This window comes from Beta vulgaris, chromosome 6 (assembly GCF_026745355.1).
Source record: "Beta vulgaris subsp. vulgaris cultivar EL10 chromosome 6, EL10.2, whole genome shotgun sequence".
In the NCBI taxonomy this organism is placed as follows: Eukaryota; Viridiplantae; Streptophyta; class Magnoliopsida; order Caryophyllales; family Amaranthaceae; genus Beta; species Beta vulgaris.
This window is the reverse complement of record NC_079207.1, coordinates 17807350-17829413: the sequence shown is the minus strand read 5'-3', so window position 1 is coordinate 17829413 and position 22064 is coordinate 17807350. Positions and strand designations below refer to the sequence as shown.

General features: G+C 33.8%; 1 protein-coding gene across 2 annotated transcripts; it reads left to right on the top strand.

Moving 5' to 3' along the window:
• The first annotated feature begins 2052 nt into the window (after positions 1-2052).
• Positions 2053-21280, top strand: LOC104896052 (protein DETOXIFICATION 27). 2 transcript variants are annotated; one of them, XM_010682737.4, is made up of 8 exons: positions 2053-2438; positions 3663-4204; positions 14886-14972; positions 16534-16590; positions 17067-17305; positions 20159-20277; positions 20371-20460; positions 20987-21280. In XM_010682737.4, exons 1-8 carry the CDS (start codon positions 2070-2072, stop codon positions 21032-21034), a joined length of 1551 nt encoding a protein of 516 aa, XP_010681039.3. In that variant the 5' UTR covers positions 2053-2069; the 3' UTR covers positions 21035-21280. The 2 variants fall into 2 exon arrangements, with proteins under 2 accessions (XP_010681039.3, XP_048501735.1); XM_048645778.2 differs by lacking the exon at positions 14886-14972 and having other exon boundaries at positions 20987-21279.
• The last annotated feature ends 784 nt before the right edge of the window (positions 21281-22064 follow it).

Here is a 22064-nt window from a genome sequence, read left to right as displayed (position 1 = left end):
ATTTTTCATTTCCTTATTTGGTTATAGGTCCACCAATTAAAATATCATTTTACTTTTAACTTTTATAATATCACCCACTTTCCCATGTGGCCCACATTCTCTCTCCTTAATAAAAAATTCATAAAAGTGTGCTAACTTTTATATTTAATTATAATTTAATACAACTAAAGTGATACACTTGATTTTTTCTTAATACTTATGTCCAAAAGAAATAGGCATTCTATTTAGAGACGGAGAGAGTATATGGTAACAAAGGAGGAACCTCTTTGCCTTATAAAATGAACATGTCAATTTCATTTATCAATATGAGATACTCACATGTATCGTACGCTATATCACAACTTTAACTCATTGATAGGCAAGTCCAATAGGGATTTACCCTTACTTATCAATTTTAATAGTTTAGAGCCTTATTTTAAGCAAATAGCGGGGTCTGCACTGTCCTATGTACCTTCCTTAAAAAACATCTAAACTAATATATTAAAAGGTGTGCGTAAACCAGGAACGGTGCCACGTGGCGCTCTCCCTAGGGAGTTTTAGATCATGTAATCCATTTACAATAAAAAAAAAAATTAGAAATTGCATAGTATAGGTTTTGATCCCATGACCTCAAGTTCATGTACTAAAGTTTTAACCACTAGACCAAGTAGTATTTAGTGATATTATATCAAAGTACAATATTAATAGATGAAAATTTTCTTACCCGGGGCATTGTCCGGGCCTAATAACTAGTTAAAATTTTACAACTTAGATCATACTTATAACTTCATACTTTCTTTCTAAAAGAAGCTCAATACATAATTCTCTCGTTCTCTCAATTCATTGAGTATTAGAATTTTTTGCACGCGATACGTGCTTGAATTTTTTTTTAAACAAAAACTCGATTTTCTTAGGGATAAGAGTCAAAATTTGAACATTAAACATACGAATTATAATTGTTTTTAGTTGCAAAATTTAATTAGTTTAGTTTCTGTCACTTAAGTCTCTCACCATTTTTTTTTTATTTTTTTTTTATTTTTACTTTTCAAAGTTAAATTCTATGAACAAAATATAAATTTTATTGAATTTATTTATGATTTCTAATATTATAATTTTTTAGTTGATTTTTGAATTAAGTACACTACTTCATAAATTGTAAAGAAAGTGGACACTTTGATTTCAAGTCAATTTTTTCATAGGTTGTCGTTTGTAAGTGAATTTTTAAGTTTTTATAAAGTTTTTCCTCATTTTAGTGATTTGCACGTAAATTATGCAATTTTATGATTTTAGTTGACTTGTGAGTGATTGTTACAATTGTATTTTTGGTATTTTTGTTTGAAGCCCCCTTTGATTTGTAAATGAATTTGTAATTTAGAATAGGAAGGGGGTAACATAGTCTTTTCATTCGGGGACACTATAGCTCCCCCCTTCCCTTATATAATAGAGATATGTTATAATTTAATTCTTGAATGATATTTTACATAAACCTTTTTACCTTGATAATTAATCGCTATTATATAAAAGAAACTAATATGTCCAAATATATATAAAAGTTTCATTATATATAGGAAACACTATAAAAAATGTATATATTTTTTTCCTTGTCTAACTTTTAAATTCTGATTTCACTACAAATACACTTCTATTTTTTTAGCATGATGACCCATCATTAATTGTCAATGGTTCTTGAGAATAGTGATCAGTAAGTAAATTTTTGCAAATGTTTTTGTATGTCTTGACGTTCTTGGTTATTAGTTTTAGTTTGTATCTTAATTTTAAATTTTAATAAAGTTTCCTGATTATTTAAGTGACTTGCGTGATTTTTATAACGTGATTTTGTCAATTGTATGAGTCTTTTGTAAAGTTTCTTCTTTTATGTGATTTGTGAGTGAATGTTGTAAATTAGTTTTCGGTAGTTTTCTTTGAGTGTCGATTTTGATTTTGACATTCCTTTTGTAATTTAGAAAGGGAAGGGGGCAAAATAGGCATTTCAAAAGGGAACACCATTACTCCCCCTTCCCTTATATAATAGAGATATATATCTACCACTCCTCATCTCTCAGTCCTTTAAAATTAGAAATTTGGAGTTTATGCAAAGAGTTACTATGTCTAATGACAATAACTCGAAAAGTTTTGACGAAAAAAGCGTTCCCTTTTTGAAGAACTACAATAATCATTCAGATGATGGTGTTGTTCAATCATCAAAACAGTTAATACTACACCATACAACTCCTAATTACGTAGATGATAATTTGGTTGAAAATGGCACTCTTGTAAGAAGAAGTTGGGTTGAATCCAAGAAGTTATGGCACGTAGTCGGCCCTTCGATCATCAGCCGAATTGCGTCATATACTATGTTTGTTATAACCCAAGCTTTCGCCGGCCATCTCGGTGACCTTGAGCTTGCTGCTTTCTCAATCGGTTGCACTGTTATTGTTGGCTTCGACTTCGGTCTCATGGTATTCTAGCTAATAATCATTACCTTCGTCCTTTTATGTTTTTGATTAACAAGGAATTGATGCAAATAAAGTAAGAAAGAGTGGGGAAATCCCACTTATGTTTTCCGCTTTTAGTTTTACTTTGGTGTGTCTTAAAGGGGTAAAAGTGAGAAATTTCGCAATGGTATAGTGGTTTACTAGACTTCGACTAATTTTGATTCAAGCTTAGCTTGGACATGGCTAGCTTGGGAAAAGCTCTTCCGACAAGTGATGTTATATTTCTTGGGCTCGAACTCAAAAACAATCGTTGGCATATAAAGTAAGAAAGGTTTATCCCAAGTTAGGAATAGGGTCTATATCATTTATATATAGACGAAAAAAGGAAGCATAATGATCATCAAGGGATAAAGAGAGTATAAATTGAATTGAGGTTCTATAATAGATTAGTTGTGATTTGGTTTAGTATATGAAGTATTATCTTAGGAAGATACAATGCCACATAAATACTTCATTGAGTATGGAAGTAGTTTTTGTGATGGGAAGTGGTACTTATTACATAGGAGTGTACGTGGAACTTCCTATGAAGTAAAAAAAAGAAAATACTTTAAAGTTTTTGAATTCTCATAAATTTTCACTTTTTATGTCAACCAAATAAGCACTGCAATCCACATTTTTGGATCAATAAGAATGCTACTAAATGAAATTCTGTTAAGATTATTGGTAAAAATTTGTTATGTATATAGACTTTCTTTTTAATAGTAAATTACAAATGTTAATAATAATTAAGATGGTGGGTCATCAATCCATAGTATGTTAATTGATTATTGTTTACAGCAAACCCACGGCCAAAACAACACCTTGGATTCTCTATGATGAATGCTAATTTGATATGTTATTTACTAAATAATACTTGTTTGACTATGAAATTTAATTTATGTGTTCTTGATAGATAGAACAACTATTTTCTTCTTTTCTATAAATTGTTAAGAGTTATAGTTAGTCAGCAATGATTTAAAAGAGATTTGAAACGGATTATGCGTGCCATCTAACCAACTAAACTGACGGTCATTCAGTTTGATCTCGAGAATGTTCGTACATGTCTTATGATAGACGGGAAAAGAGAAGTTTTATGTTGCCCGTCACATTAGGAATTTTTGTTTCTTTTCCCAAATTTAAGTTAAGAGTTATAGCTAGTGAGAATTTTGATGACTAACAAAATTTCGTTGTGTTGCGTCATTTCTGTAGTTGGGGATGGCAAGTGCTTTGGAGACGTTATGTGGGCAGGCATATGGCGCAAGGAAATACCACATGTTGGGAATATACATGCAGAGGTCATGGATAGTATTATTCGTATGCTGCATCCTACTTTTACCCTTGTACATATTTGCCGGCCCATTGATGAAGTTTTTAGGCCAACCGGACGACGTTTCCGATATGGCTGGAGTGGTGGCCTTGTGGTTGTTGCCGCTTCACTTCAGCTTCGCCTTTCAGTTCCCACTACAAAGGTTCCTACAATGCCAACTTAAGGCCAACGTTGTGGCATGGGTCTCAGTAGTAGCTCTGGTGGTGCACTTATTCGTATCCTGGTTGTTTGTTTCCGTGCTGAAATGCGGTATAATTGGTGCTGCCATCACCCAGAACTTTGGATGGTGGGTCGTGGTTTTGGGGCTGTATGGTTATACTGCTTTTGGTGGTTGTCCTCTCACTTGGACTGGTTTCTCTATGGAGGCCTTTTCCGGTCTTTGGGAGTTTGTCAAGCTTTCCACTGCTTCCGGGGTCATGCTCTGGTAACTTCCTTTTTAATCTTCTATCCAACTTGAATTCATTTATCATATACTCAGAATATATTATTGTGAGCATAGTGCAAAATAGCAAATATATTGTGAGCATAGTGCAACTTATGCTATTTTCTGCTATTACCGTATGGTATATTGGGATTATAGTTATTGCACTCCACTCTTCGAAAATCATACTCACAAATATCGTTACCGACTATATAAATGCTATTACCTGATATTTTCTTTTAAATTGGGTAGATAGCTTTACCCAAAGACTAGACAGAGGCTTCTGCAATCCCTCATGGAAACAAGAGTTCACAAACGCAAGAATTACAAACTTCCCTATTTTGCTCTCTGATCACAGTCCTATTCTTTTGCAAGCAAACCCCCAAGATTCAAAAAAAAAATCGGCCCTACAGACTAGAGAATTGGTGCCTCAAAAACAAAGAAATCCTTCAAGCAATTAAGGAAATTTGGAAGCTAGAGATCCTTGGTTCTCCAGCTTATACATTGCAAAGACGTTTGGAGTTCTCTCTAAAAGATGCAAAATCCTTCTGCCTAAACCACAAACAAACACTTCAAATAGACTGGAAAGACATTCAAAGAGAATTAGAGGAAATTCAGTCAAACATCACCACCCTTTCACAAGGCATAGATAGTATGAAAGCCACAGCTTTGATACACGAGAACACTATTACGAAGTGGGAATACTGGAAACAAAGGGCCAAGTCCAAATGGGACGCAGTTGGGGATCAATCTACTTCCTTCTTCTACAAAAGCGTAAAATCAAGAATTTCAAGGAATGAGATTAGAATGATCAAAAACAATCAAGAATAATGGATCACAAACCACAAAGGTATCAAAGATATGTTTCTCTCAACCATTTCAAGCATCTCTTCATCCCCTCCCAAGACAGAAACACAATTTCTCCTTCAGACACAATCCTCCAGAACCTACCAAAACTATCACCATCTCACAAAGACATCCTCAACAAGCCTTTCTCAGATAAGGAGATCCAGATAACAACTTTTGCGGCCAGTCCGCTTAAATCCCCAGGCCCTAACGGGATTCCCCTTATTTTCTTTCAAGAAAGCTGGGAAAACATCAAAGACAATGTCTGCTCCTCATTCCACGAATTCACTAAATCAGATTTCCTTCTGAAAGAGAGAAACAAAACTTTCATTTGTCTCATCCCTAAGTCCAAAAATCCGACTGACGCAAATAACTTTAGACCTATAAGCCTGTGCAACACCTCATATAAGATTATCTTCAAAACTCTTACCAGCCGTCTGAGATTAATCCTAGGAGATATAGTAGGTCAATTCCAAAACGCCTTTTTTCCCAGGTAGGCAACTAGCTGACAATTGTCTGATAGCTCACGAGATCCTTCAATGGGTAAAAAAAAGGAAGAAAAACAATCTATATGCAGGTATCATGAAAGTGGACCTCAGCAAATCATACGACAGAATCAGATGGGATTTTGTGAAAGCTGTCCTCCAGAAGATGGAATTTCCTACAAAATGGATAAACTGGATCATGCAATGCATTACAACAGTCTCATACTCAATTCTGGTTAATGGAGAACCTACGACATACTTCAACCCAAAAGCTGGTCTGAGACAAGGTGACCCCCTCTCCTCTTACATTTTATCTTTTGTATGGAAGTCCTTTCTACTAATCTAATCAGAGCCCAAGATGAAAAAGAAATCCACGGGATTAAAATAGCAAGAACTGCCCCCTCTCTGTCACACCTATTCTTCGCAGACGACACACTCTTCTTCTTCAAAGGAATCCCGAGGGTCTGCTGGAAGTTAAAAGAAATACTTGCTGAATTTTGTGACAAATCAGGAGAAGTTATTAACTGCGACAAATCCTCCATTATGTTCAGCCCTAACACCCCAAGAACATTTACCTCTCTAATGAGAAAACCTTTGGGAATGCGAACCTCTCACACCCCAGGCAAGTATCTGGGTTGCGACCTTGATGTCAATGCAGCAAAAACTACACACTTCGATAGCATCCTGCAAAACATAAGAACAAAGAATTCTTCTTGGAAATTCCTACATTTCTCTCCTACCGGAAAACTCCTCCTCATCAATGCCATCCTCTCTACCCTATCTACACACGTCATCTCCCTATTTAAAATTCCAAAAGCACTCTCACGAAAAATAAACTCAACTCTTCTCAGGTTTTGGTGGAGCTCCACCATGGATAAAAAACCTATCTACTGGAGGAAAAGGTCAGTTCTAGAATCGCACAAATTAGAAGGAGGTTTAGGACTAATGCCAAGATATTGTATAGAAATTAAAGGGATCCTATATTTGGGGGTTTTAGAATTTATTGAATCTCTTAATCAATTGACCAAAGACTATTCGAGAGAGAATTTAGTTGATTGATTAAGTGATTATTTTTGAGGACCATTCGAAAGAGGACTCAAGTATTTTAGAGGGAAACTAAACCTTGCATAATCATCTTCAATTGCAGGTAATCAAGTTTTTGCAGGTAACGCAAAGGTTATGACTCTCTCGTTCGTTCAAACAGAAGCATATGCAATGTACTAAGGACTAAAGGAAGCTTGATTAGAGGCATCAGATACGTGCAAGTTCAATCAGATTGCACCGAGCTTGTACGAGCAATTGAAAGTCAACAACAGCCCTTTGAAATCTCTTCCCTAGTCCATGACATCAAAGTGCTCTGTAGTAAGTTTGATCATTGTCTTGTTAGCCAAGTGGGCCGGGGAGAAGTAGTTCTGGCCCACGAGCTGGCAATAGCAGTGAGACTAGGTAAAATTATTAGTTAATGTCTGTTGTCTGTTTGTTCTTGTCGCCAAAAAAAAGAATTTTAATCTTCCTAGCCTACAAGATACAGACAACAACATCGATACGCGAGATCCATCCTGAACACTCTCTCTTGCAATGCTTCCTTTTTGAGCTTACGAACCCCTACTATTAGTACCATTCTTAATAACAATAGATTCTTTAACACTCATTAGCAAAATTCCTTTTTACCAACGATCTTTCAACTGTCTGACCATACCTAAAAAATAAGAGCAAAACGTTATGAGCCGAGGCTCAGTAACAAACTACCCTAGTAACGTAAACTCATTTCAACTCATTTTATTTGCAAACAGGGAGAAAGAATAATTCAAACATTTGTCGAAATAACATTCATTCAGCTTCACCTTTATAAACCATTAATCCTTTTATCCATTTTTACTCTGGTTACTGCAAAATCAATCAGCTCTGGGACGTCTCCCAGCCATGTGTATGCACCATTGTGCAAGAACTTGTGTCCCAGGCATTACCCTACACCAATAACGGGCCAATGCCCTAGTAAAAAGTAACGAGCCAGTGCGCTAGTAAACATGAACGCGCCAGTGCCCCAGTATCAGCTCGGTACGTGCACGACCGCCAATCAGCTCAGCAAACCAGTTCTTTCACTTGACTTTATCATATTCCGTAACTTTTAATATTCATAGGTGATAATCATCAGTCATTCATCTCAGCTCTACCTCAATGTTCAAGGTAGCAAAATCATTTGATATCATCTTTTCATAAACAATAACTCATGACAGTTCATTCTGTTCATAAAACTCATAAAAAGTATTTATGAATCAACAAATCATAATAATGATCCCGCAATTCAAGAATAAACGATTCAATAAACATTTACTAGCTCACAGTGTACTCATATTTCATAAATACATTTGAAAGGAATTACGGGTACCAGCAGTAGTTGTTACCTCAATTGTAGAATAATAATAACACTCTTCGTATGTCCTTGATATCGTCCTTACTGAGCTCCGAGGAACAAGTTCTTTTAAGTTTTAAAACGATCATTTAATAAGTCAGTGACTGAATAGAAAGTATATTAGTACTAATGCTCTTTTAAGTACAATTTTTAGTTTACAACCTTATTTATATAAGTTATATAGTCTGACTCATTTAGCGATTACGTGGCGAATTATCTATTCATAGACATAACTTTGGAATCAAATTAGAAGTATTATCTATCCTTTAGTCATATTGCTATGTTATAAGCTTATAATTTAATAGTTGCATTCATATAAGTGGGTTACTTATTAAAATTCTAAGTGACTATAACTTTTAAACTAGTTTAGAAGTATATGATAAAACATGTTATAACTTAAATAATCTAAAGCTTGATAACATACGTTTTATTCTACTATAGTAACATTTGCTAAACTTAGGTGAACTATAGGTGATAAGTAATTTTTCTTAACTAGTCATAGGCATGTACTAGTCTTATTCTTATTACTTTGCATTTTAGAAGTATAAGTATGTATAACTCATTGGAAATTGGTAAAAGTAACCTATAAAGTCAAACTCACATTAAAAAAAGAGGATTAGTCTTACCTAAACAACACACACCCACGCACACAGTGGAGGGAGGAATGGGCTATAATGTGGAGCCACGAGGACCGACGGATGTGCGACGGTCCGCGATGGCGAAGGGCAGCGAAAAGAACGGAGGGTGGTTGATGTGTGGTGGTGTTGTGCAGCTCGCGAGAGAGGAGAGAGAATGGGCATGCAGGGGGGTTCGAAGGAGACGAGGAAGACGCGAGAAAGGAGGGGAGATGGTGGGTGCTGGTGGCGCGGCTGAGTGGTTCTTCCGTGATGGTTGGATATCGGAGCAGTGGTGCTCGTAGGTGGTGGCAGATTGGTTGTACTGTGGTGGTCGAGTGGTGGCCGAAAAACAGAGGAAAGTGGAGATTGAAATTTTCAGATTATTTCAATTGTTTTCTGAATTTGTGTTGTTGATTTTATGATTGAGAAACTCATCCATTCTTCCTATTTATAGAGAAATCTCCATCTCGGTTGATAAATTTCAGAATTTTAAAATCCTCAAACCATTTGAGTCCATGGAATTCAAGAAATCCAGTGGCTAAATTCAGGGGTTTTGAGGAAGAATTCGGTGGGTTATGTGTGATTGAGTCAGTGAAATTTCAATGAATTTCTAGAAGATTAAGTACACTGAGGTGGTTTTTGACTTTGTTGAGCCATCTCCATTCTTGTTCTTACACGTATGGATAATGAAAAAGATGGAGTTGTTTTTCTTTTCGTAATTTGTAATTAATTTTCTGATTTGGGGAGAATAATATTGGGCTAATTTATCTTATGTTTATTTTTGTTTGGTTGGGCTCTTAAACTTAGGCATTTGCTATCAGAATTTGTTACTAACTTTAAGTCTTACACCCAAATACTTACTAAGCTGATTACAAGATTTTAGTAGTTTAGTTCATGAACTTCATTATCCCCAAATTATTAAACAAAAAATTTAATAACTTAGAAATTAACTTAGTGATTTTTAATTACTAAATTTAGATCATTTTTAGTTTAATGATTATAAGATTAATTATTATTTAAATAGTATTAAAACTTGGGGATATTACATATTAATTTATTGAAAATTATTGAAATTGATTATATAAATTGCTAGTATATAATTGTGATTTAATACTCTCATCTATATATTTATGGGGGCGTTTGGTTGGAAGTGGGGAAATGGAAAGGAATCAAGTAAGGGTTAGGAAAGGAAAGGAACCCCAAACCACCCAATTTACCCATGTGTTTGGTTAGATAAGAGAAAAGGTGACAAAAGTTGACCCTTTACCTCCCTCCCTCTCCCCTCCCCCTCCCCCCCCCCATTTCTTTCTCTCACTTACGCCGGCACCGGTGTCGCCACGCGACCAGCGACATCTACGCTAGGGTTTTCGGCGAGTGGGGGGTGTTCTCAGGGGCTGGGGTAGGGTTTTTGGCAGGTGGGGGAGGTTTTTGAGGGTTGGACTGGGATTTTCGGCAGGTGAGGAAGGTTTTCGAGGGCTATGATGGGGTTTCGGCCGGTGGAGAGAGGTTTTCCGCGGGTGGGGTGGTGTTTTCGTGGGGTGGGATTTTCGACGGTTGGGGTGGTGTTTCCAAGGGTTAGGGTAGGGTTTGGGCGGTCGGGGGGATGTTTTCGGCTGGTTGGGTGGTGCTTCGGTGGGTGGGGTTTTTCGCGGGTTGTAGGGGGTCGGCGACTCAGGTGGAGGGTGTTGGCGGCGGCATAGATGGTTGTGGTGGTGGTCAGTATAGGGTCAGCGTGGTGGTGGTGGTGGGGTGGTTAGTTGTGTTATGGTGTAGAGGAATTTGGGGGTATCCAAAACCTTGGGGGAGGGGGGGTGGGTAAGGGATCTAAGGGTAAAAGGGGTAATTCTAAACTGAAAAATGGGTAAAGAAAAAGGAAGAAATCATCAACCAAACATCAAGGAAAACATAAGTTTGGAAACCCTTTTCCTTTCTTCATACCCCTCAACCAAACTCCCCCTTAGTATAATAGTAATAGTCAAGGTCCACCTATGGATACAATTACATTAGAGGAAATCTGGTCTTTTTTAGTGTCGGAACAACAGATATGTAACATAGCATACTTTCTGATAAATTGAAGTTTTCATAGTTAGATATCTAACGTATTGTATTCCCTATATAAAAGCAATTTGATTAAATTTTACACATATATGAAAAATATACTCTATTATTTCACTATTAGCAAGTCAATAATCTTTATAAATACTCCCTCCGGCCTTTATTAGCTTACCCTCTTCTTTTGCACAGAGTTTTAGGAGAAATAATGTGTTGGATCATAGAAAGAAAGAGAAACTATCATTTTATATTAAGATTGAATGTATTTTTGATGAAAAGTTAGTGGTCCCATTCCAAAAATAGAAACAAAAGAAATGGATAAACTAATAAGGGACATCCCAAAAAGAAATACGGGTAAACTAATAAAGACCGGAGGGAGTATTATATATATAGACATAATTTTTTTCATGTAAAATGTCCCACCATTATGTTTTTTTGATAGAGTCTCACCATTATGTTGAACACTCACTTGGCTGATAAATATTGTCTAGGGTTTTACTTAAAGTCACATATCACTAAATGAGTAAATGCACATAATTAGAGCTAATGTATTAAACATTTGATTTGAAACGATGCTCATCAATTAGTCTTGTCGCCTCAATTATATAGTTACTAGTTGTATATGCACATGATACGTGCGCCAAACTTTATGTAGTTATATAAGAATAGACATGTTATTTTATATAAAATTAGTTTGGTAGTGATGTAAATTATTGTGATTCTTGTATAGATGTTATTACCTTTTTAAATTAAAGATGATCAATTTTTAACTATTCAATACCGTCACTGAAAAATTTGGTCGATAATTTAATAATTACTTATTAGCGACTTTAGTATAGTTTTTTAATTATTATACACATTTATAAACCATATTATTTGCATTTTGTAAATACGAAGTATTATGTTGTCAATACATATCGTTAACTTTTTTGATTCAAGACTTGAATTGATTGTGTCAACTATTTTGTCAAGTTAATTATTAATGATGATTGCAATTTCATTTTTGACTTACTCGTATGGCAAGCTACATTGAATCTCATATTTTAATTTTTAATGAAAAGAAAATGTTGTTTTAAATTATTAGAGGGTATTATACTCATTTTAAAGGAGTATATCACACCTCTTCCCTTGACTTATATAACACTAGATTTTTTTGCACGCGATGCGTGCTTGAATTTTTTTTGAAACGGAAACTCGATTTTCTTCGACATAATAGTCAAAATTTGAACATTAGACATACGAAATATATTTTTTTTAGTTGCAAAATTTGATTGGTTTAGTTTCTGTCTCTTAAGTCTCTCACCATTCTTTGTTTTTTTTTTTTACTTTTCAAAGTTAAATTCTATGAAGAAAATAGAAATTTATTGAATTTATTTATGATTTTTAATTGTTGTATAATATGAGCACTATAAGAGGGGGGGTGAATTATAGTGAGAGAATAAACTATACTTTTTGCGGAATTAAAAGTAAACTTGGGAACACGAGAGATTTAGCGAGGAAAAACTTCCTAGGCCTAGTAGGAAGAAACAACCTCGACCACAAGGGATTTTAAACAACTTTCCACTATAATAGGCCAAAACAACTCTGATTACAACCTATATCTTTTCTCTCGATTCTCAACTTAAGTCACTCAACTCAAGTTTCCAACAACAGTTCCCACAACTGACGTTCCTCTCAAACTTCACTCGAAGTTCCTTTCTCTTTCTCTTTCTCTTGCTTCACTCAAAGCTTCTCACACTTACAAGAGTTCACTCAAACCCTTTTATCAAAAATACACTTTGTAAAACAATGGAAGAGTAATAAACTCGATTAATGTAAGTATGAATTCTCTTAAGGAAAAGGCACTGACACTTTAGATAACTTAAGACAAATTAACTAAGTCAGACACATTTTGTTCAAATGAATTAGGCGCCTATTTATAGACAATTAAGACAAGACATGTTCTCCAATAATTAAACCATTATCATATGATCTCCATGATGTTAATTAATTTAATTAAATAAATTAATTATTCTATTTCAAGTAAATAATCCACTAATCCACTACTTCACTTCTCAAGAGAAGCAGTAACACATTACGTGGTTTTACAGAACTTGAAGAATAATTAAACTCATTTAATTTAATTAAATACTTGGAGGATAATTAACTAAGCCACTAAATCCACTAACTACATAAATCGTGTAGCAGTAGGTTTAGGCGTGCAATCCAATTTTTAGGAAATAAATAAATTAAATACTTTAGCTAGTTTTTAGGAAAAATATCTTTTTCAAAATATCTTTTATAAAACCGGAAAAACAGTTTTATATTTTAAAATCTGAAAAATTTTAAAAACCGGAAATATATTAATTTTCGAAAACTAAATCTTTTAAAAAAATTAAAAGATAAAATATAAAATATAAAAAGATAAGATTTGAAAATCAGTTAAATTAAAATCAGAAAATCTTTTTAAAATCTTTTCCTAACAAACTTAAACTAAATTCCCAAAATAGTGGATCTTAGTTAAAACAACCCTAAAAACTCTAACAACTATATTGGGCACAAGTTTAACTTAGGCGCACAACATTAGAGTCTCTTAGGAGTTCCTAAATCAGTTTTAAGTCTTGTTCCCTAACCTTGTTCCTATAGTGCCAGGTCTGTTCCTTTCATGGGAACAAAACCAAGTTCCTTTGAGAATTCACCACGAACTTAATTAAGCTTTTACTCAACCTTAACATGAAAATTAATAAATACCCTAGTGTATTCTAATCTTCATTCCATGCTTGATTCTTCATCTCTCGAACATCTTTACTTTGATCTTGATTAATTCTCCATTTTAATCTTCAATCAAGTATTCTCTTAGCTCGAGCATGAATTACCTTTGTAACAATATAAATAAAATATACTATGTCTTTTGTGGTTAGGTCATCTTCAAAACTCAAGGGTCAACATTAATATTATAATTTTTTAGTTGATTTTTGAATTAAGTACATTACTTCATAAATTGTAAAAAAAGTGGACACTTTGATTTCAAGTCAATTTTTTCATAGGTTGTAGTTTGTAAGTGAATTTTTAAGTTTTTGTAAAGTTTTTTCATTTTAGTGATTTTCATAATGTAAATTATGCATATTTATGATTTAAGTTGACTTGTGAGTGATTGTTATAATTATATTTTTGATATTTTTGTTTGAAACCCCCTTTGATTTGTAAGTGAATTTGTAATTTAGAATGAAAAATGGGTAACATAGTCTCTTCGTTCGGGGATACCATAGCTCTCCCCTTCTCTTATATAATAGAGATATGTTGTACTTTAATTCATGAATGATATTTTAAATAAACCTTTTTACCTTAATAATTAATTGCTATTATATAATAGAAAAAGATAGGTCCAAATATATGTTAAAGTTTCATTATATATAGCAAACCCTATAAAAAAGTAAATAATGTTTTCCCTTGTCTACCTTCTAAATTCTGATTTCACTACAAATACACCTCTATTTTTTATCATGACCCACCATTAATTGTGAATGGTTCTTGAGAATAGTGATTTATAAGTAAAATTTTTTAAATGTTTTTGTATGTATTGACGTTCTAGGTTATTAGTTTAGTTTTAGTTTGTATGTTAATTTTAAGTTTTAATAAAGTTTCCTGATTATTTGAGTGATTTGCGTGATTTTTATAACGTGATTTTCTCAATTGTATGAGTGATTTGTAAAGTTTATTCTTTTAAGTGATTTGTGAGTGAGTGCTGTAAATTAATTTTCGGTAGTTTTCTTTGAGTGCTGATTTTGATTTGACATTCCTTTTGTAATTTAGAAAGGGAAGGGGGCAAAATGAGCATTTTAAAAGAGGACACCATTGCATCACATTCCCTTATATAATAGAGATAGATATGCTAATATTAAATTTTATTTTTTTTACCGAGTTAATAAGACAAAATATGCTAGTAGATTTGTAAAGTTGAAGTAGTACTAGTTAGATTTTAATATAATTACGAGTTATGCTATTTGTGTACAACTAGGTAACTAACATTAAAAAAAATATCCCAAGTGAATAATTATGTCTTTGAAAATGCAACTAAGTTTTTAGTAAGACTTAAGAGCAAGTTGGTTAATTTGAATAATCATAGATATATAGGGTGATCATTTATCGGGGATGGTTCATGGTTGGGACTTGAGCTCTGATTCAAGACAAAATAGTCGATAAATCCCAAAGAAGAAAAGCATGGTTGGTCACACGCTTATATCAAACATGTTAAGTTTTTTTTTTTACTTATGATTACATCTTATGAACAGCTTGGAGCACTGGTACTACAGAATATTGATACTGATGACCGGAAATCTCAAGAATGCAGAAATAGCCCTAGATGCTTTATCCATATGGTATGCCTTTCTTTTTTGTTATTATACTCGTATACTATAATTGAGGCCTATCTTTCTAGCCTCAACTTTCTAGCTGAGGAGTAGGAATGGCAATGGGTCGGACTTGGACCGGATTATGCATAATCCGACTCCGACCCTATAAGAAGTCGGATTTTAAATGTGAACCCGACTCCGAAAATCAAAACCCGACGTAAAATCCGAACATCCGACTCCGACCCGACTTAAAATCCGAACATCCGACTTAAAATCCGATCATTCGACTCCGAATCCAATCCGACTTATTTTTCTGCCAATTTTTTTATAATAAAATAGTCTTGTATAATACAATAATTTAATCATTACAATTTATTCTAATCATCATATGAAAATCTGATATAGTACAAATAATCTAAATATTACTATTATTTTTAACAATCATTTCTTCAATGGGAAAATCTTATATAATACAATTGGCTGAAAGTCGAAGTCAGATTATACATAAATAATACATTAACATAAATAAGAAAAAAAATTGATTGACTGAAAGTCGGATTATTTTATTAGATCCGACTCCGACCCTCATTTGACTCGAAGTCGGATTTTTTAAACGGAGTCGGGTTACTTTTTTGTCGTAGTCGACTCAGATTTTTTCCTTCGAATCAGAGCGGATTAGGGTCGGATTCAGACTGGATTACCATCCCTACTGAGGAGTAAAATATAATGTACTTTTATATGGAGTTTTTAACTTGTTACAAGCAGACATCATGTTTCGAACGAATGAAACACAACTAATTAATTAGTCTTAATTAATGAAATCTATCTATCTTAAAGTCTATTGATCAATACAAGGGTTGTTTGCTTGATAGTATCAAGTCGTAATTCGTGACTAGCTAGTTTGTGTCAAAACATCAACTCAACCAAAAGCTTAAACTTATGGTTTAGGCACCGGGAATAGATTTATACTCTATCACACCCCCTCACGCAAGAGCCCTTTGGGCTTGAAGTGTGGATGCAGCACATGCCTCCCTCATACCTGGTGCTAAATATTCCACTGAGAAAGGAGGTGTAGATGAGATTCGAACCCGTGACCTTTTTGTCACGCTGGCTCTTGATACCATGTCAAAGGACCAACTCAACCAAAAGCTTAAGCTGATGGTTGAGGCCCCATGAATAGATTTATACTCTATCACGTCCCTCCATGCAAGAGCCCTTTGGGCTTGAAGTATGGATGCAGCACAGGCGTCCCTCATACCTGGCGCTATATAATCCATTGAGAAAGGAGGGGTGGATGAAATTCGAACCCGTGACCTTTTTGTCAGGCTGGCTCTTGATACCATGTCAAAGGATCAACTCAACCAAAAGCTTAAGCTTATGGTTGAGGCCACTAACAAAGGAGGGGTGGATGAGATTCGAACCCGTGACCTTTTTAGCACGCTGGCTCTTGATACCATGTCAAAGGACCAACTCAACCAAAAGTTTAAGCTGATGGTTGATAGTATCAAGTCGTAACTCGTGACTCGCTAGTTTGTCTTGTTTCCTCTTTTTAACAATTTTTTTTTTTTGTAACATCTTGGTTTGTCAGCATGAGCATCAACGGATGGGAGATGATGATTCCTTTCGCATTTTTTGCTGGCGCCGGGTAAGTTGGTGCTCCTCTATTTCCTTTGTTGTATTGTCTAATGTGTGTTTAGCATATGTTAAAGACTAAGTATAAGTGATTTCTGAATATTCTCTTTTAGGTTCCGATTATATATATAGTATATTCTTTTATTTCTTAATAACTGCAACATATTGTAAATACTTACATAATGATCAAAACATTACTAAATTTATTATAAATTATACGGGTCATTCATGTCTTACTCTTTAGCCTCTTCCTTGATGATTTTGTCATTTTCATATGTTACAAGTTTTAAAGAACGGAGAAAGTATGTTATTTGTTGTTCATATATGGCCTATGGCTCATGAATGTGTGAGTCTTAGGAAAAATACTTAAATAACTCATGATCTAACTAGTTGCTTGTGTTTGATTTGGTGAATTTATTAATAACATACTTCCTCCATTTTTAATCGTTTCATGAGACATATTAATGATGGTGTGAAAAATATGAGCAGAGTTCGAGTGGCAAATGAGCTAGGAGCAGGGAATGGAAGAGGAGCAAAATTTGCAACCATAATAGCAGTAATGACGTCTGTTGCAATTGGGCTATTCTTCTGGCTGCTAGTTTTGATTTTTCACCAGAAAATTTCATTTATTTTTTCCACAAGCCCGCCCGTTATTGAGGAGGTTAAGAAACTCTCAGTCCTCTTGGCCTTCACCATTCTCCTCAACAGTGTACAACCTGTTCTATCTGGTAATCTCTTAAGTCTCAACACTCAATTAATGTTAGTATTCTCACTGTTTAGATATATAGCTGTTAAATTATTTAAATTAACCATTTCAAATATTGCCGTGTTTTTAGTGAAACAACGTTTGCTATAGTTGCTATTTGTTATAATCTTTCTAATAATTCAAAATGGGGATGTATAGCAATCACTGACCTTTTATGATTATTACTATTTTAAGTAATTGGACAATTTTCCCAAAAGATCTTAGAATAATATATTCATCCGTTCTTTTTTAAATGAAACGTTGGGTGAAATGACACTATTCATTGATCAATTTTGACTCCAATTTATTGCCATTATATAAAGAAAAACATAGTCAAGTGGGGTATTGTTAGATTCGTCGATGCATACTATTAGATTATGACTTTTTTATATTATTTACGTGTGGACAACTAATTAAAGATAGTAATGATTACAGAAGCGTGTTAGGTTGCGTGAAAATACAAATGTTTCATTTAAAACAGAACGGAGCAAGTACTAATGTAGAGTAGAGATAATCATACTAGGAGTGTGGAAATATTTTTTTTTTGAAAGAAAGCCCGCAAGGACAACTAAATACTAGGAGTGTTGAAATAAGGAAATCCCGCTAATAGGATATTGTGTTTTTTTTCCACTTAGGCTAAAAATAATTATGACGATGGATTAATTTAAGATGACTAAGGCTTTAGGTTTTTGGACTGAATTAAACTAAACTCAGCTTAATTTGTTTAAAGTGAACTCAATTTTTTGTTTGAACTGAACTTAATTTGTTTGAACTGAATTTAATTTGTTTGAACTGAACTGAACGTAACTTAATTAAAATTGCGAGAGACAACTAATTGAGTTTATGCTGAATTATATTGGGTTGACATTTTGTCAAAAATAGACATAGTAATATGGTGGTTGGGTACTAACTTGCAGAACGAAATGTCGAGAATCACAATACACATTACAATAATAGTAGTGGATAGATGGTAAATCTGTATGTTAAAATTTGATGACATGAAAAATGAGCCTAGGTTGTCCAAGGAGCAGCACTTCTTATAAACTCAAAAGAAATTTTTATCCAAAAGATTTCTATTATATGCCAAGTGAAGAGCAATGGTGTTCTTCTTAAAAATTTACTTAATTGCCCTTCCATAACATAAATATTAGAAATTTCCACACATAAACTTGCCAAATAAAAAAAATCAATCAAATATTTATTAAAATCAAAGAACTCATATAAAAGCTTAATTACATAAACTTGGCAATAGAAAAGTTCAATAAAAACGATTCATAATCAAGAACTTATCAAACATTAATACCACACACAATAACAAAAAAAAAAGCATGGCATTCTCATTACATAAACAACTCAAATTCAAACTCAAAATAATTTTTCCGTAACACAAACACGATTACAAAAACAAACTCCAAACAAAAAAAAATCAGTTTTCTTCATAGATCGGAGCTTCACGACATTCTCAAATACGACATTCTTCCGGATACATTATTGTTAATCAGGTATGCATTTCATTATTGAACATAAAACTATGTGTAATGTTCTATGTTCAGTAAATCGTAAGAACTAGTATATCTAGATTCATTTACAAAAAAATAATATTAAAAATCACTCACAACGTTTATTAGATTTTTACATTATTGAATTAAATATATCTAAATTCATGTAACTATTGATCATTCATATTTTAAGAGTAATCACACCTATAATACGGATGGGGTATATAATAACAAGTTTTGAAATTAACGCATGCATCGCGTGCATATAAGACTAGTATTCAGATATTAGAAGAGTTCTCGAAACTAATATGGTGGTTATTTTATCTTGTACCTTCCCATGTCCCACAACTTAATATGTACAACAAACAAGGCCTCGAAATGTATTAGCCATAGACCATAGTAGTCCACATGTATCCTCTTTGAATTTGATTCAACCTCTATGAGCTAGAAATAGAGATGGCCAACAGTGCGGGCTAATCCAGCCTATCCAGCCCAACCCACCTCGTGGACCATGTGGGTCGGGCCAACAAAAGCCCAGTCCAGCCCAGCTCGAACCGTGAAATTGGTGGGTGGACCGTGGGTCAGATTTCTTGAGCCCAGCGCACTAAAGCCCACTACTAAAATCGCGTAGCCCGGCCAGACCATGAAACTGGTCCAACCCGACCCATGAACCAGACCAGCCCAATCCAAGTAAATATTGAACCAAATTGTGTATATTTTAATCAAATTGTATATATTTTAATCAAATTGCATATATTATAATTCAATCAAATTTAAAAATAATGAAATTATTCATTAATATTAATATTTGTATATATTTTAAATTCATTTTAAAGATTTTATGTAACAATAATGAATAATTTAAATGATTAAATAATTTTGAAAAAAAAATCTCATGTCGGCCCGTCAGCCCGATCCAGCCCACCAGACCCACGAACCGTGAAAACCGATAACAGATTGGTGTGGGCCAAGATTTTTCAACCCGCGGACCAGCACACCCAACCCATGAATTTCACGGTCCGAACATGGGCCGTGAAATCTCAGCCCAGCCCACTACTGCCCACGGTCCGACCCGCCCAGCCCGCACCAGTGGCCATCACTCGCTAGAAAGATACGACTTCTTGCCTAAACGTGAATATAATCGAATCTAAAATTGAATGATCTATCTCATGGACACCGTTAAAGGAAACTTGCAAACAATTTGATTCCCATTTTAAAAGAATTAAAAATTAAATATTGTGGGCTCAAGTAGAAGGATTTGGACTTTTCAAACCAATTATTATGAAATAGGACTTAGGTATAATGTCAGTTTTAACAGTTGTGGATTTCGGATGTAGGTGTTGCGGTCGGATCAGGGTGGCAAAGCACTGTAGCATTTATTAATCTGGGATGCTACTATTTGCTGGGTGTACCTCTTGGTTTTTTGATGGGCTGGAAATTTGATCTAGGCGTTATAGTAATGAATTTCTTCTATTCTTTTCCTTTATCTCACTTTCAGTTGATTTGTCTAATATTATAATTTACCTAACATTTAATTACTTGATTACAGGGTATTTGGAGTGGCATGGTTTTTGGCGGAACTGCAGTTCAAACAGTGATATTAGTTATCATCACAATTCGATGTGATTGGGAGAAAGAGGTAACCAAATAGAAACTCTTAGGTTAAGCGGTAATTGTTAGTCTATAAGAACCCCAACAAATTAGATAGTAACACTTGACACTTGACGCTATTGGTATTGTCGGCCTATTTTCAAATAACTTCACATATTTTATGATTTTTTTGGTTAATTAAATACTTTTTATATTTCAAGTTACTCGCAATCAAGTTTGTTAAAACACAATTTAAACTATGATAGATAAAGTAAATAGACATATCAATCACATAATTTCATCCCGTAGCAAACTAATTGTTCTTATTATTGAGGTCTAAATCATCTTAAATTCATCTTGTATATGATTTGTCAAATCTATATGTTTGATATTTACATGTGTTTTAAAATAAAAATAGTAGGTAAGTATTTTAAAAAGAAAATTCACATTAAGATTCGGCTCACTACTTTTTCTTATTCTGTGAAGAGGGTATATGGTTTTTTTTTTTTTTTTTTTTTTTGATCTCCTACAAGATGATGAATTATAACTTGAACTTCTAATGCTATGAATTACAGGCTCAAAGAGCAAGCGTGCACGTCCAGAAGTGGGCAGACGGCATCTAAACATATTTACAAATTACAATGCAACATTAAAGTTTTGTTATACAATTATTTCTTGTAGGCCTACAGTGAGGCTCTTGGAAATCCTCGTCCTCAAGTTAAAATGGAGGAAAAATCTTGTAAGCAATTCAATTGTCAGAATTGTAACCGATCAAGCTTCATTACTAATTAAAGATTAACACAACTTAGTGGAGACCTCATTTGTATACTAACCGAGTAGGCATATTACATACAGTTTATCAAATTGGTGTTAAAACCATGGCCTTTACCAAATTCGTATCAAAAATACTTACGGCCATAATTTGGTATTTTGAGAATGAACATCTATTACTTAAGCCTAAAAATTCACCGGGATAAGCAAATTGCTTGAATGATTTACACCAACCTGATTTTTATATTTGATAGTAGAATACAATATTCTGTAGGATATAGCCATACAAATATATTAAAAGGTGTTCTTATCAAAGGAATGATGGCAAGCTACTAGGAGTCGAACACATGACATTTGAAATAAAATGAGAGAGTTTAACCACAAATCTACTACAACTTTAATGTTTAATGTTTCAAAGTAAAACATAATAAAATCATACAACGTAACTATGAAGACATAGACAAAGCCTTTTGATCCCTAATACAATTTATCATGCCATAACGTCTATTTTTCAATTTCGCACTAGAAAGAAAATTATAAAAAGTTAATAAAATCAATCATGAAACATATTAAGTAATAATATATTTGACCCCCAATTCCATTAACATTGTTATTTTTATCCCCAATTTTTTGAAAATGTTTTTAAAATAATTTATCATGCCATAACATTCATTCTTCAATTTTGCACTAGAAAGAAAATCATAAAAAGCTAATAAAATCAATTACTTCCTCTGTTCTTGAAAATTTGAACAGATGTTGAAACCAATTAAAATGAAACACATATATGAATAATTACTTACTTTGATTGAACTCGAATGAACTTATACAAGGATGGAATAGCAACTAATTTTGAGCGTGAGGCTTTTGTATGTGATTTTTAAT

Excerpts from the sequence above, each read along its gene's own strand:
- LOC104896052 (XM_010682737.4), top strand. The coding sequence starts at position 2,070 with ATGCAAAGAGTTACTATGTCTAATGACAATAACTCGAAAAGTTTTGAC. Across the intron at positions 2,439-3,662 it reads GCTTCGACTTCGGTCTCATG|TTGGGGATGGCAAGTGCTTT; the intron begins GTATTCTAGCTA and ends TCATTTCTGTAG. Across the intron at positions 20,461-20,986 it reads GATGTGATTGGGAGAAAGAG|GCTCAAAGAGCAAGCGTGCA; the intron begins GTAACCAAATAG and ends TATGAATTACAG.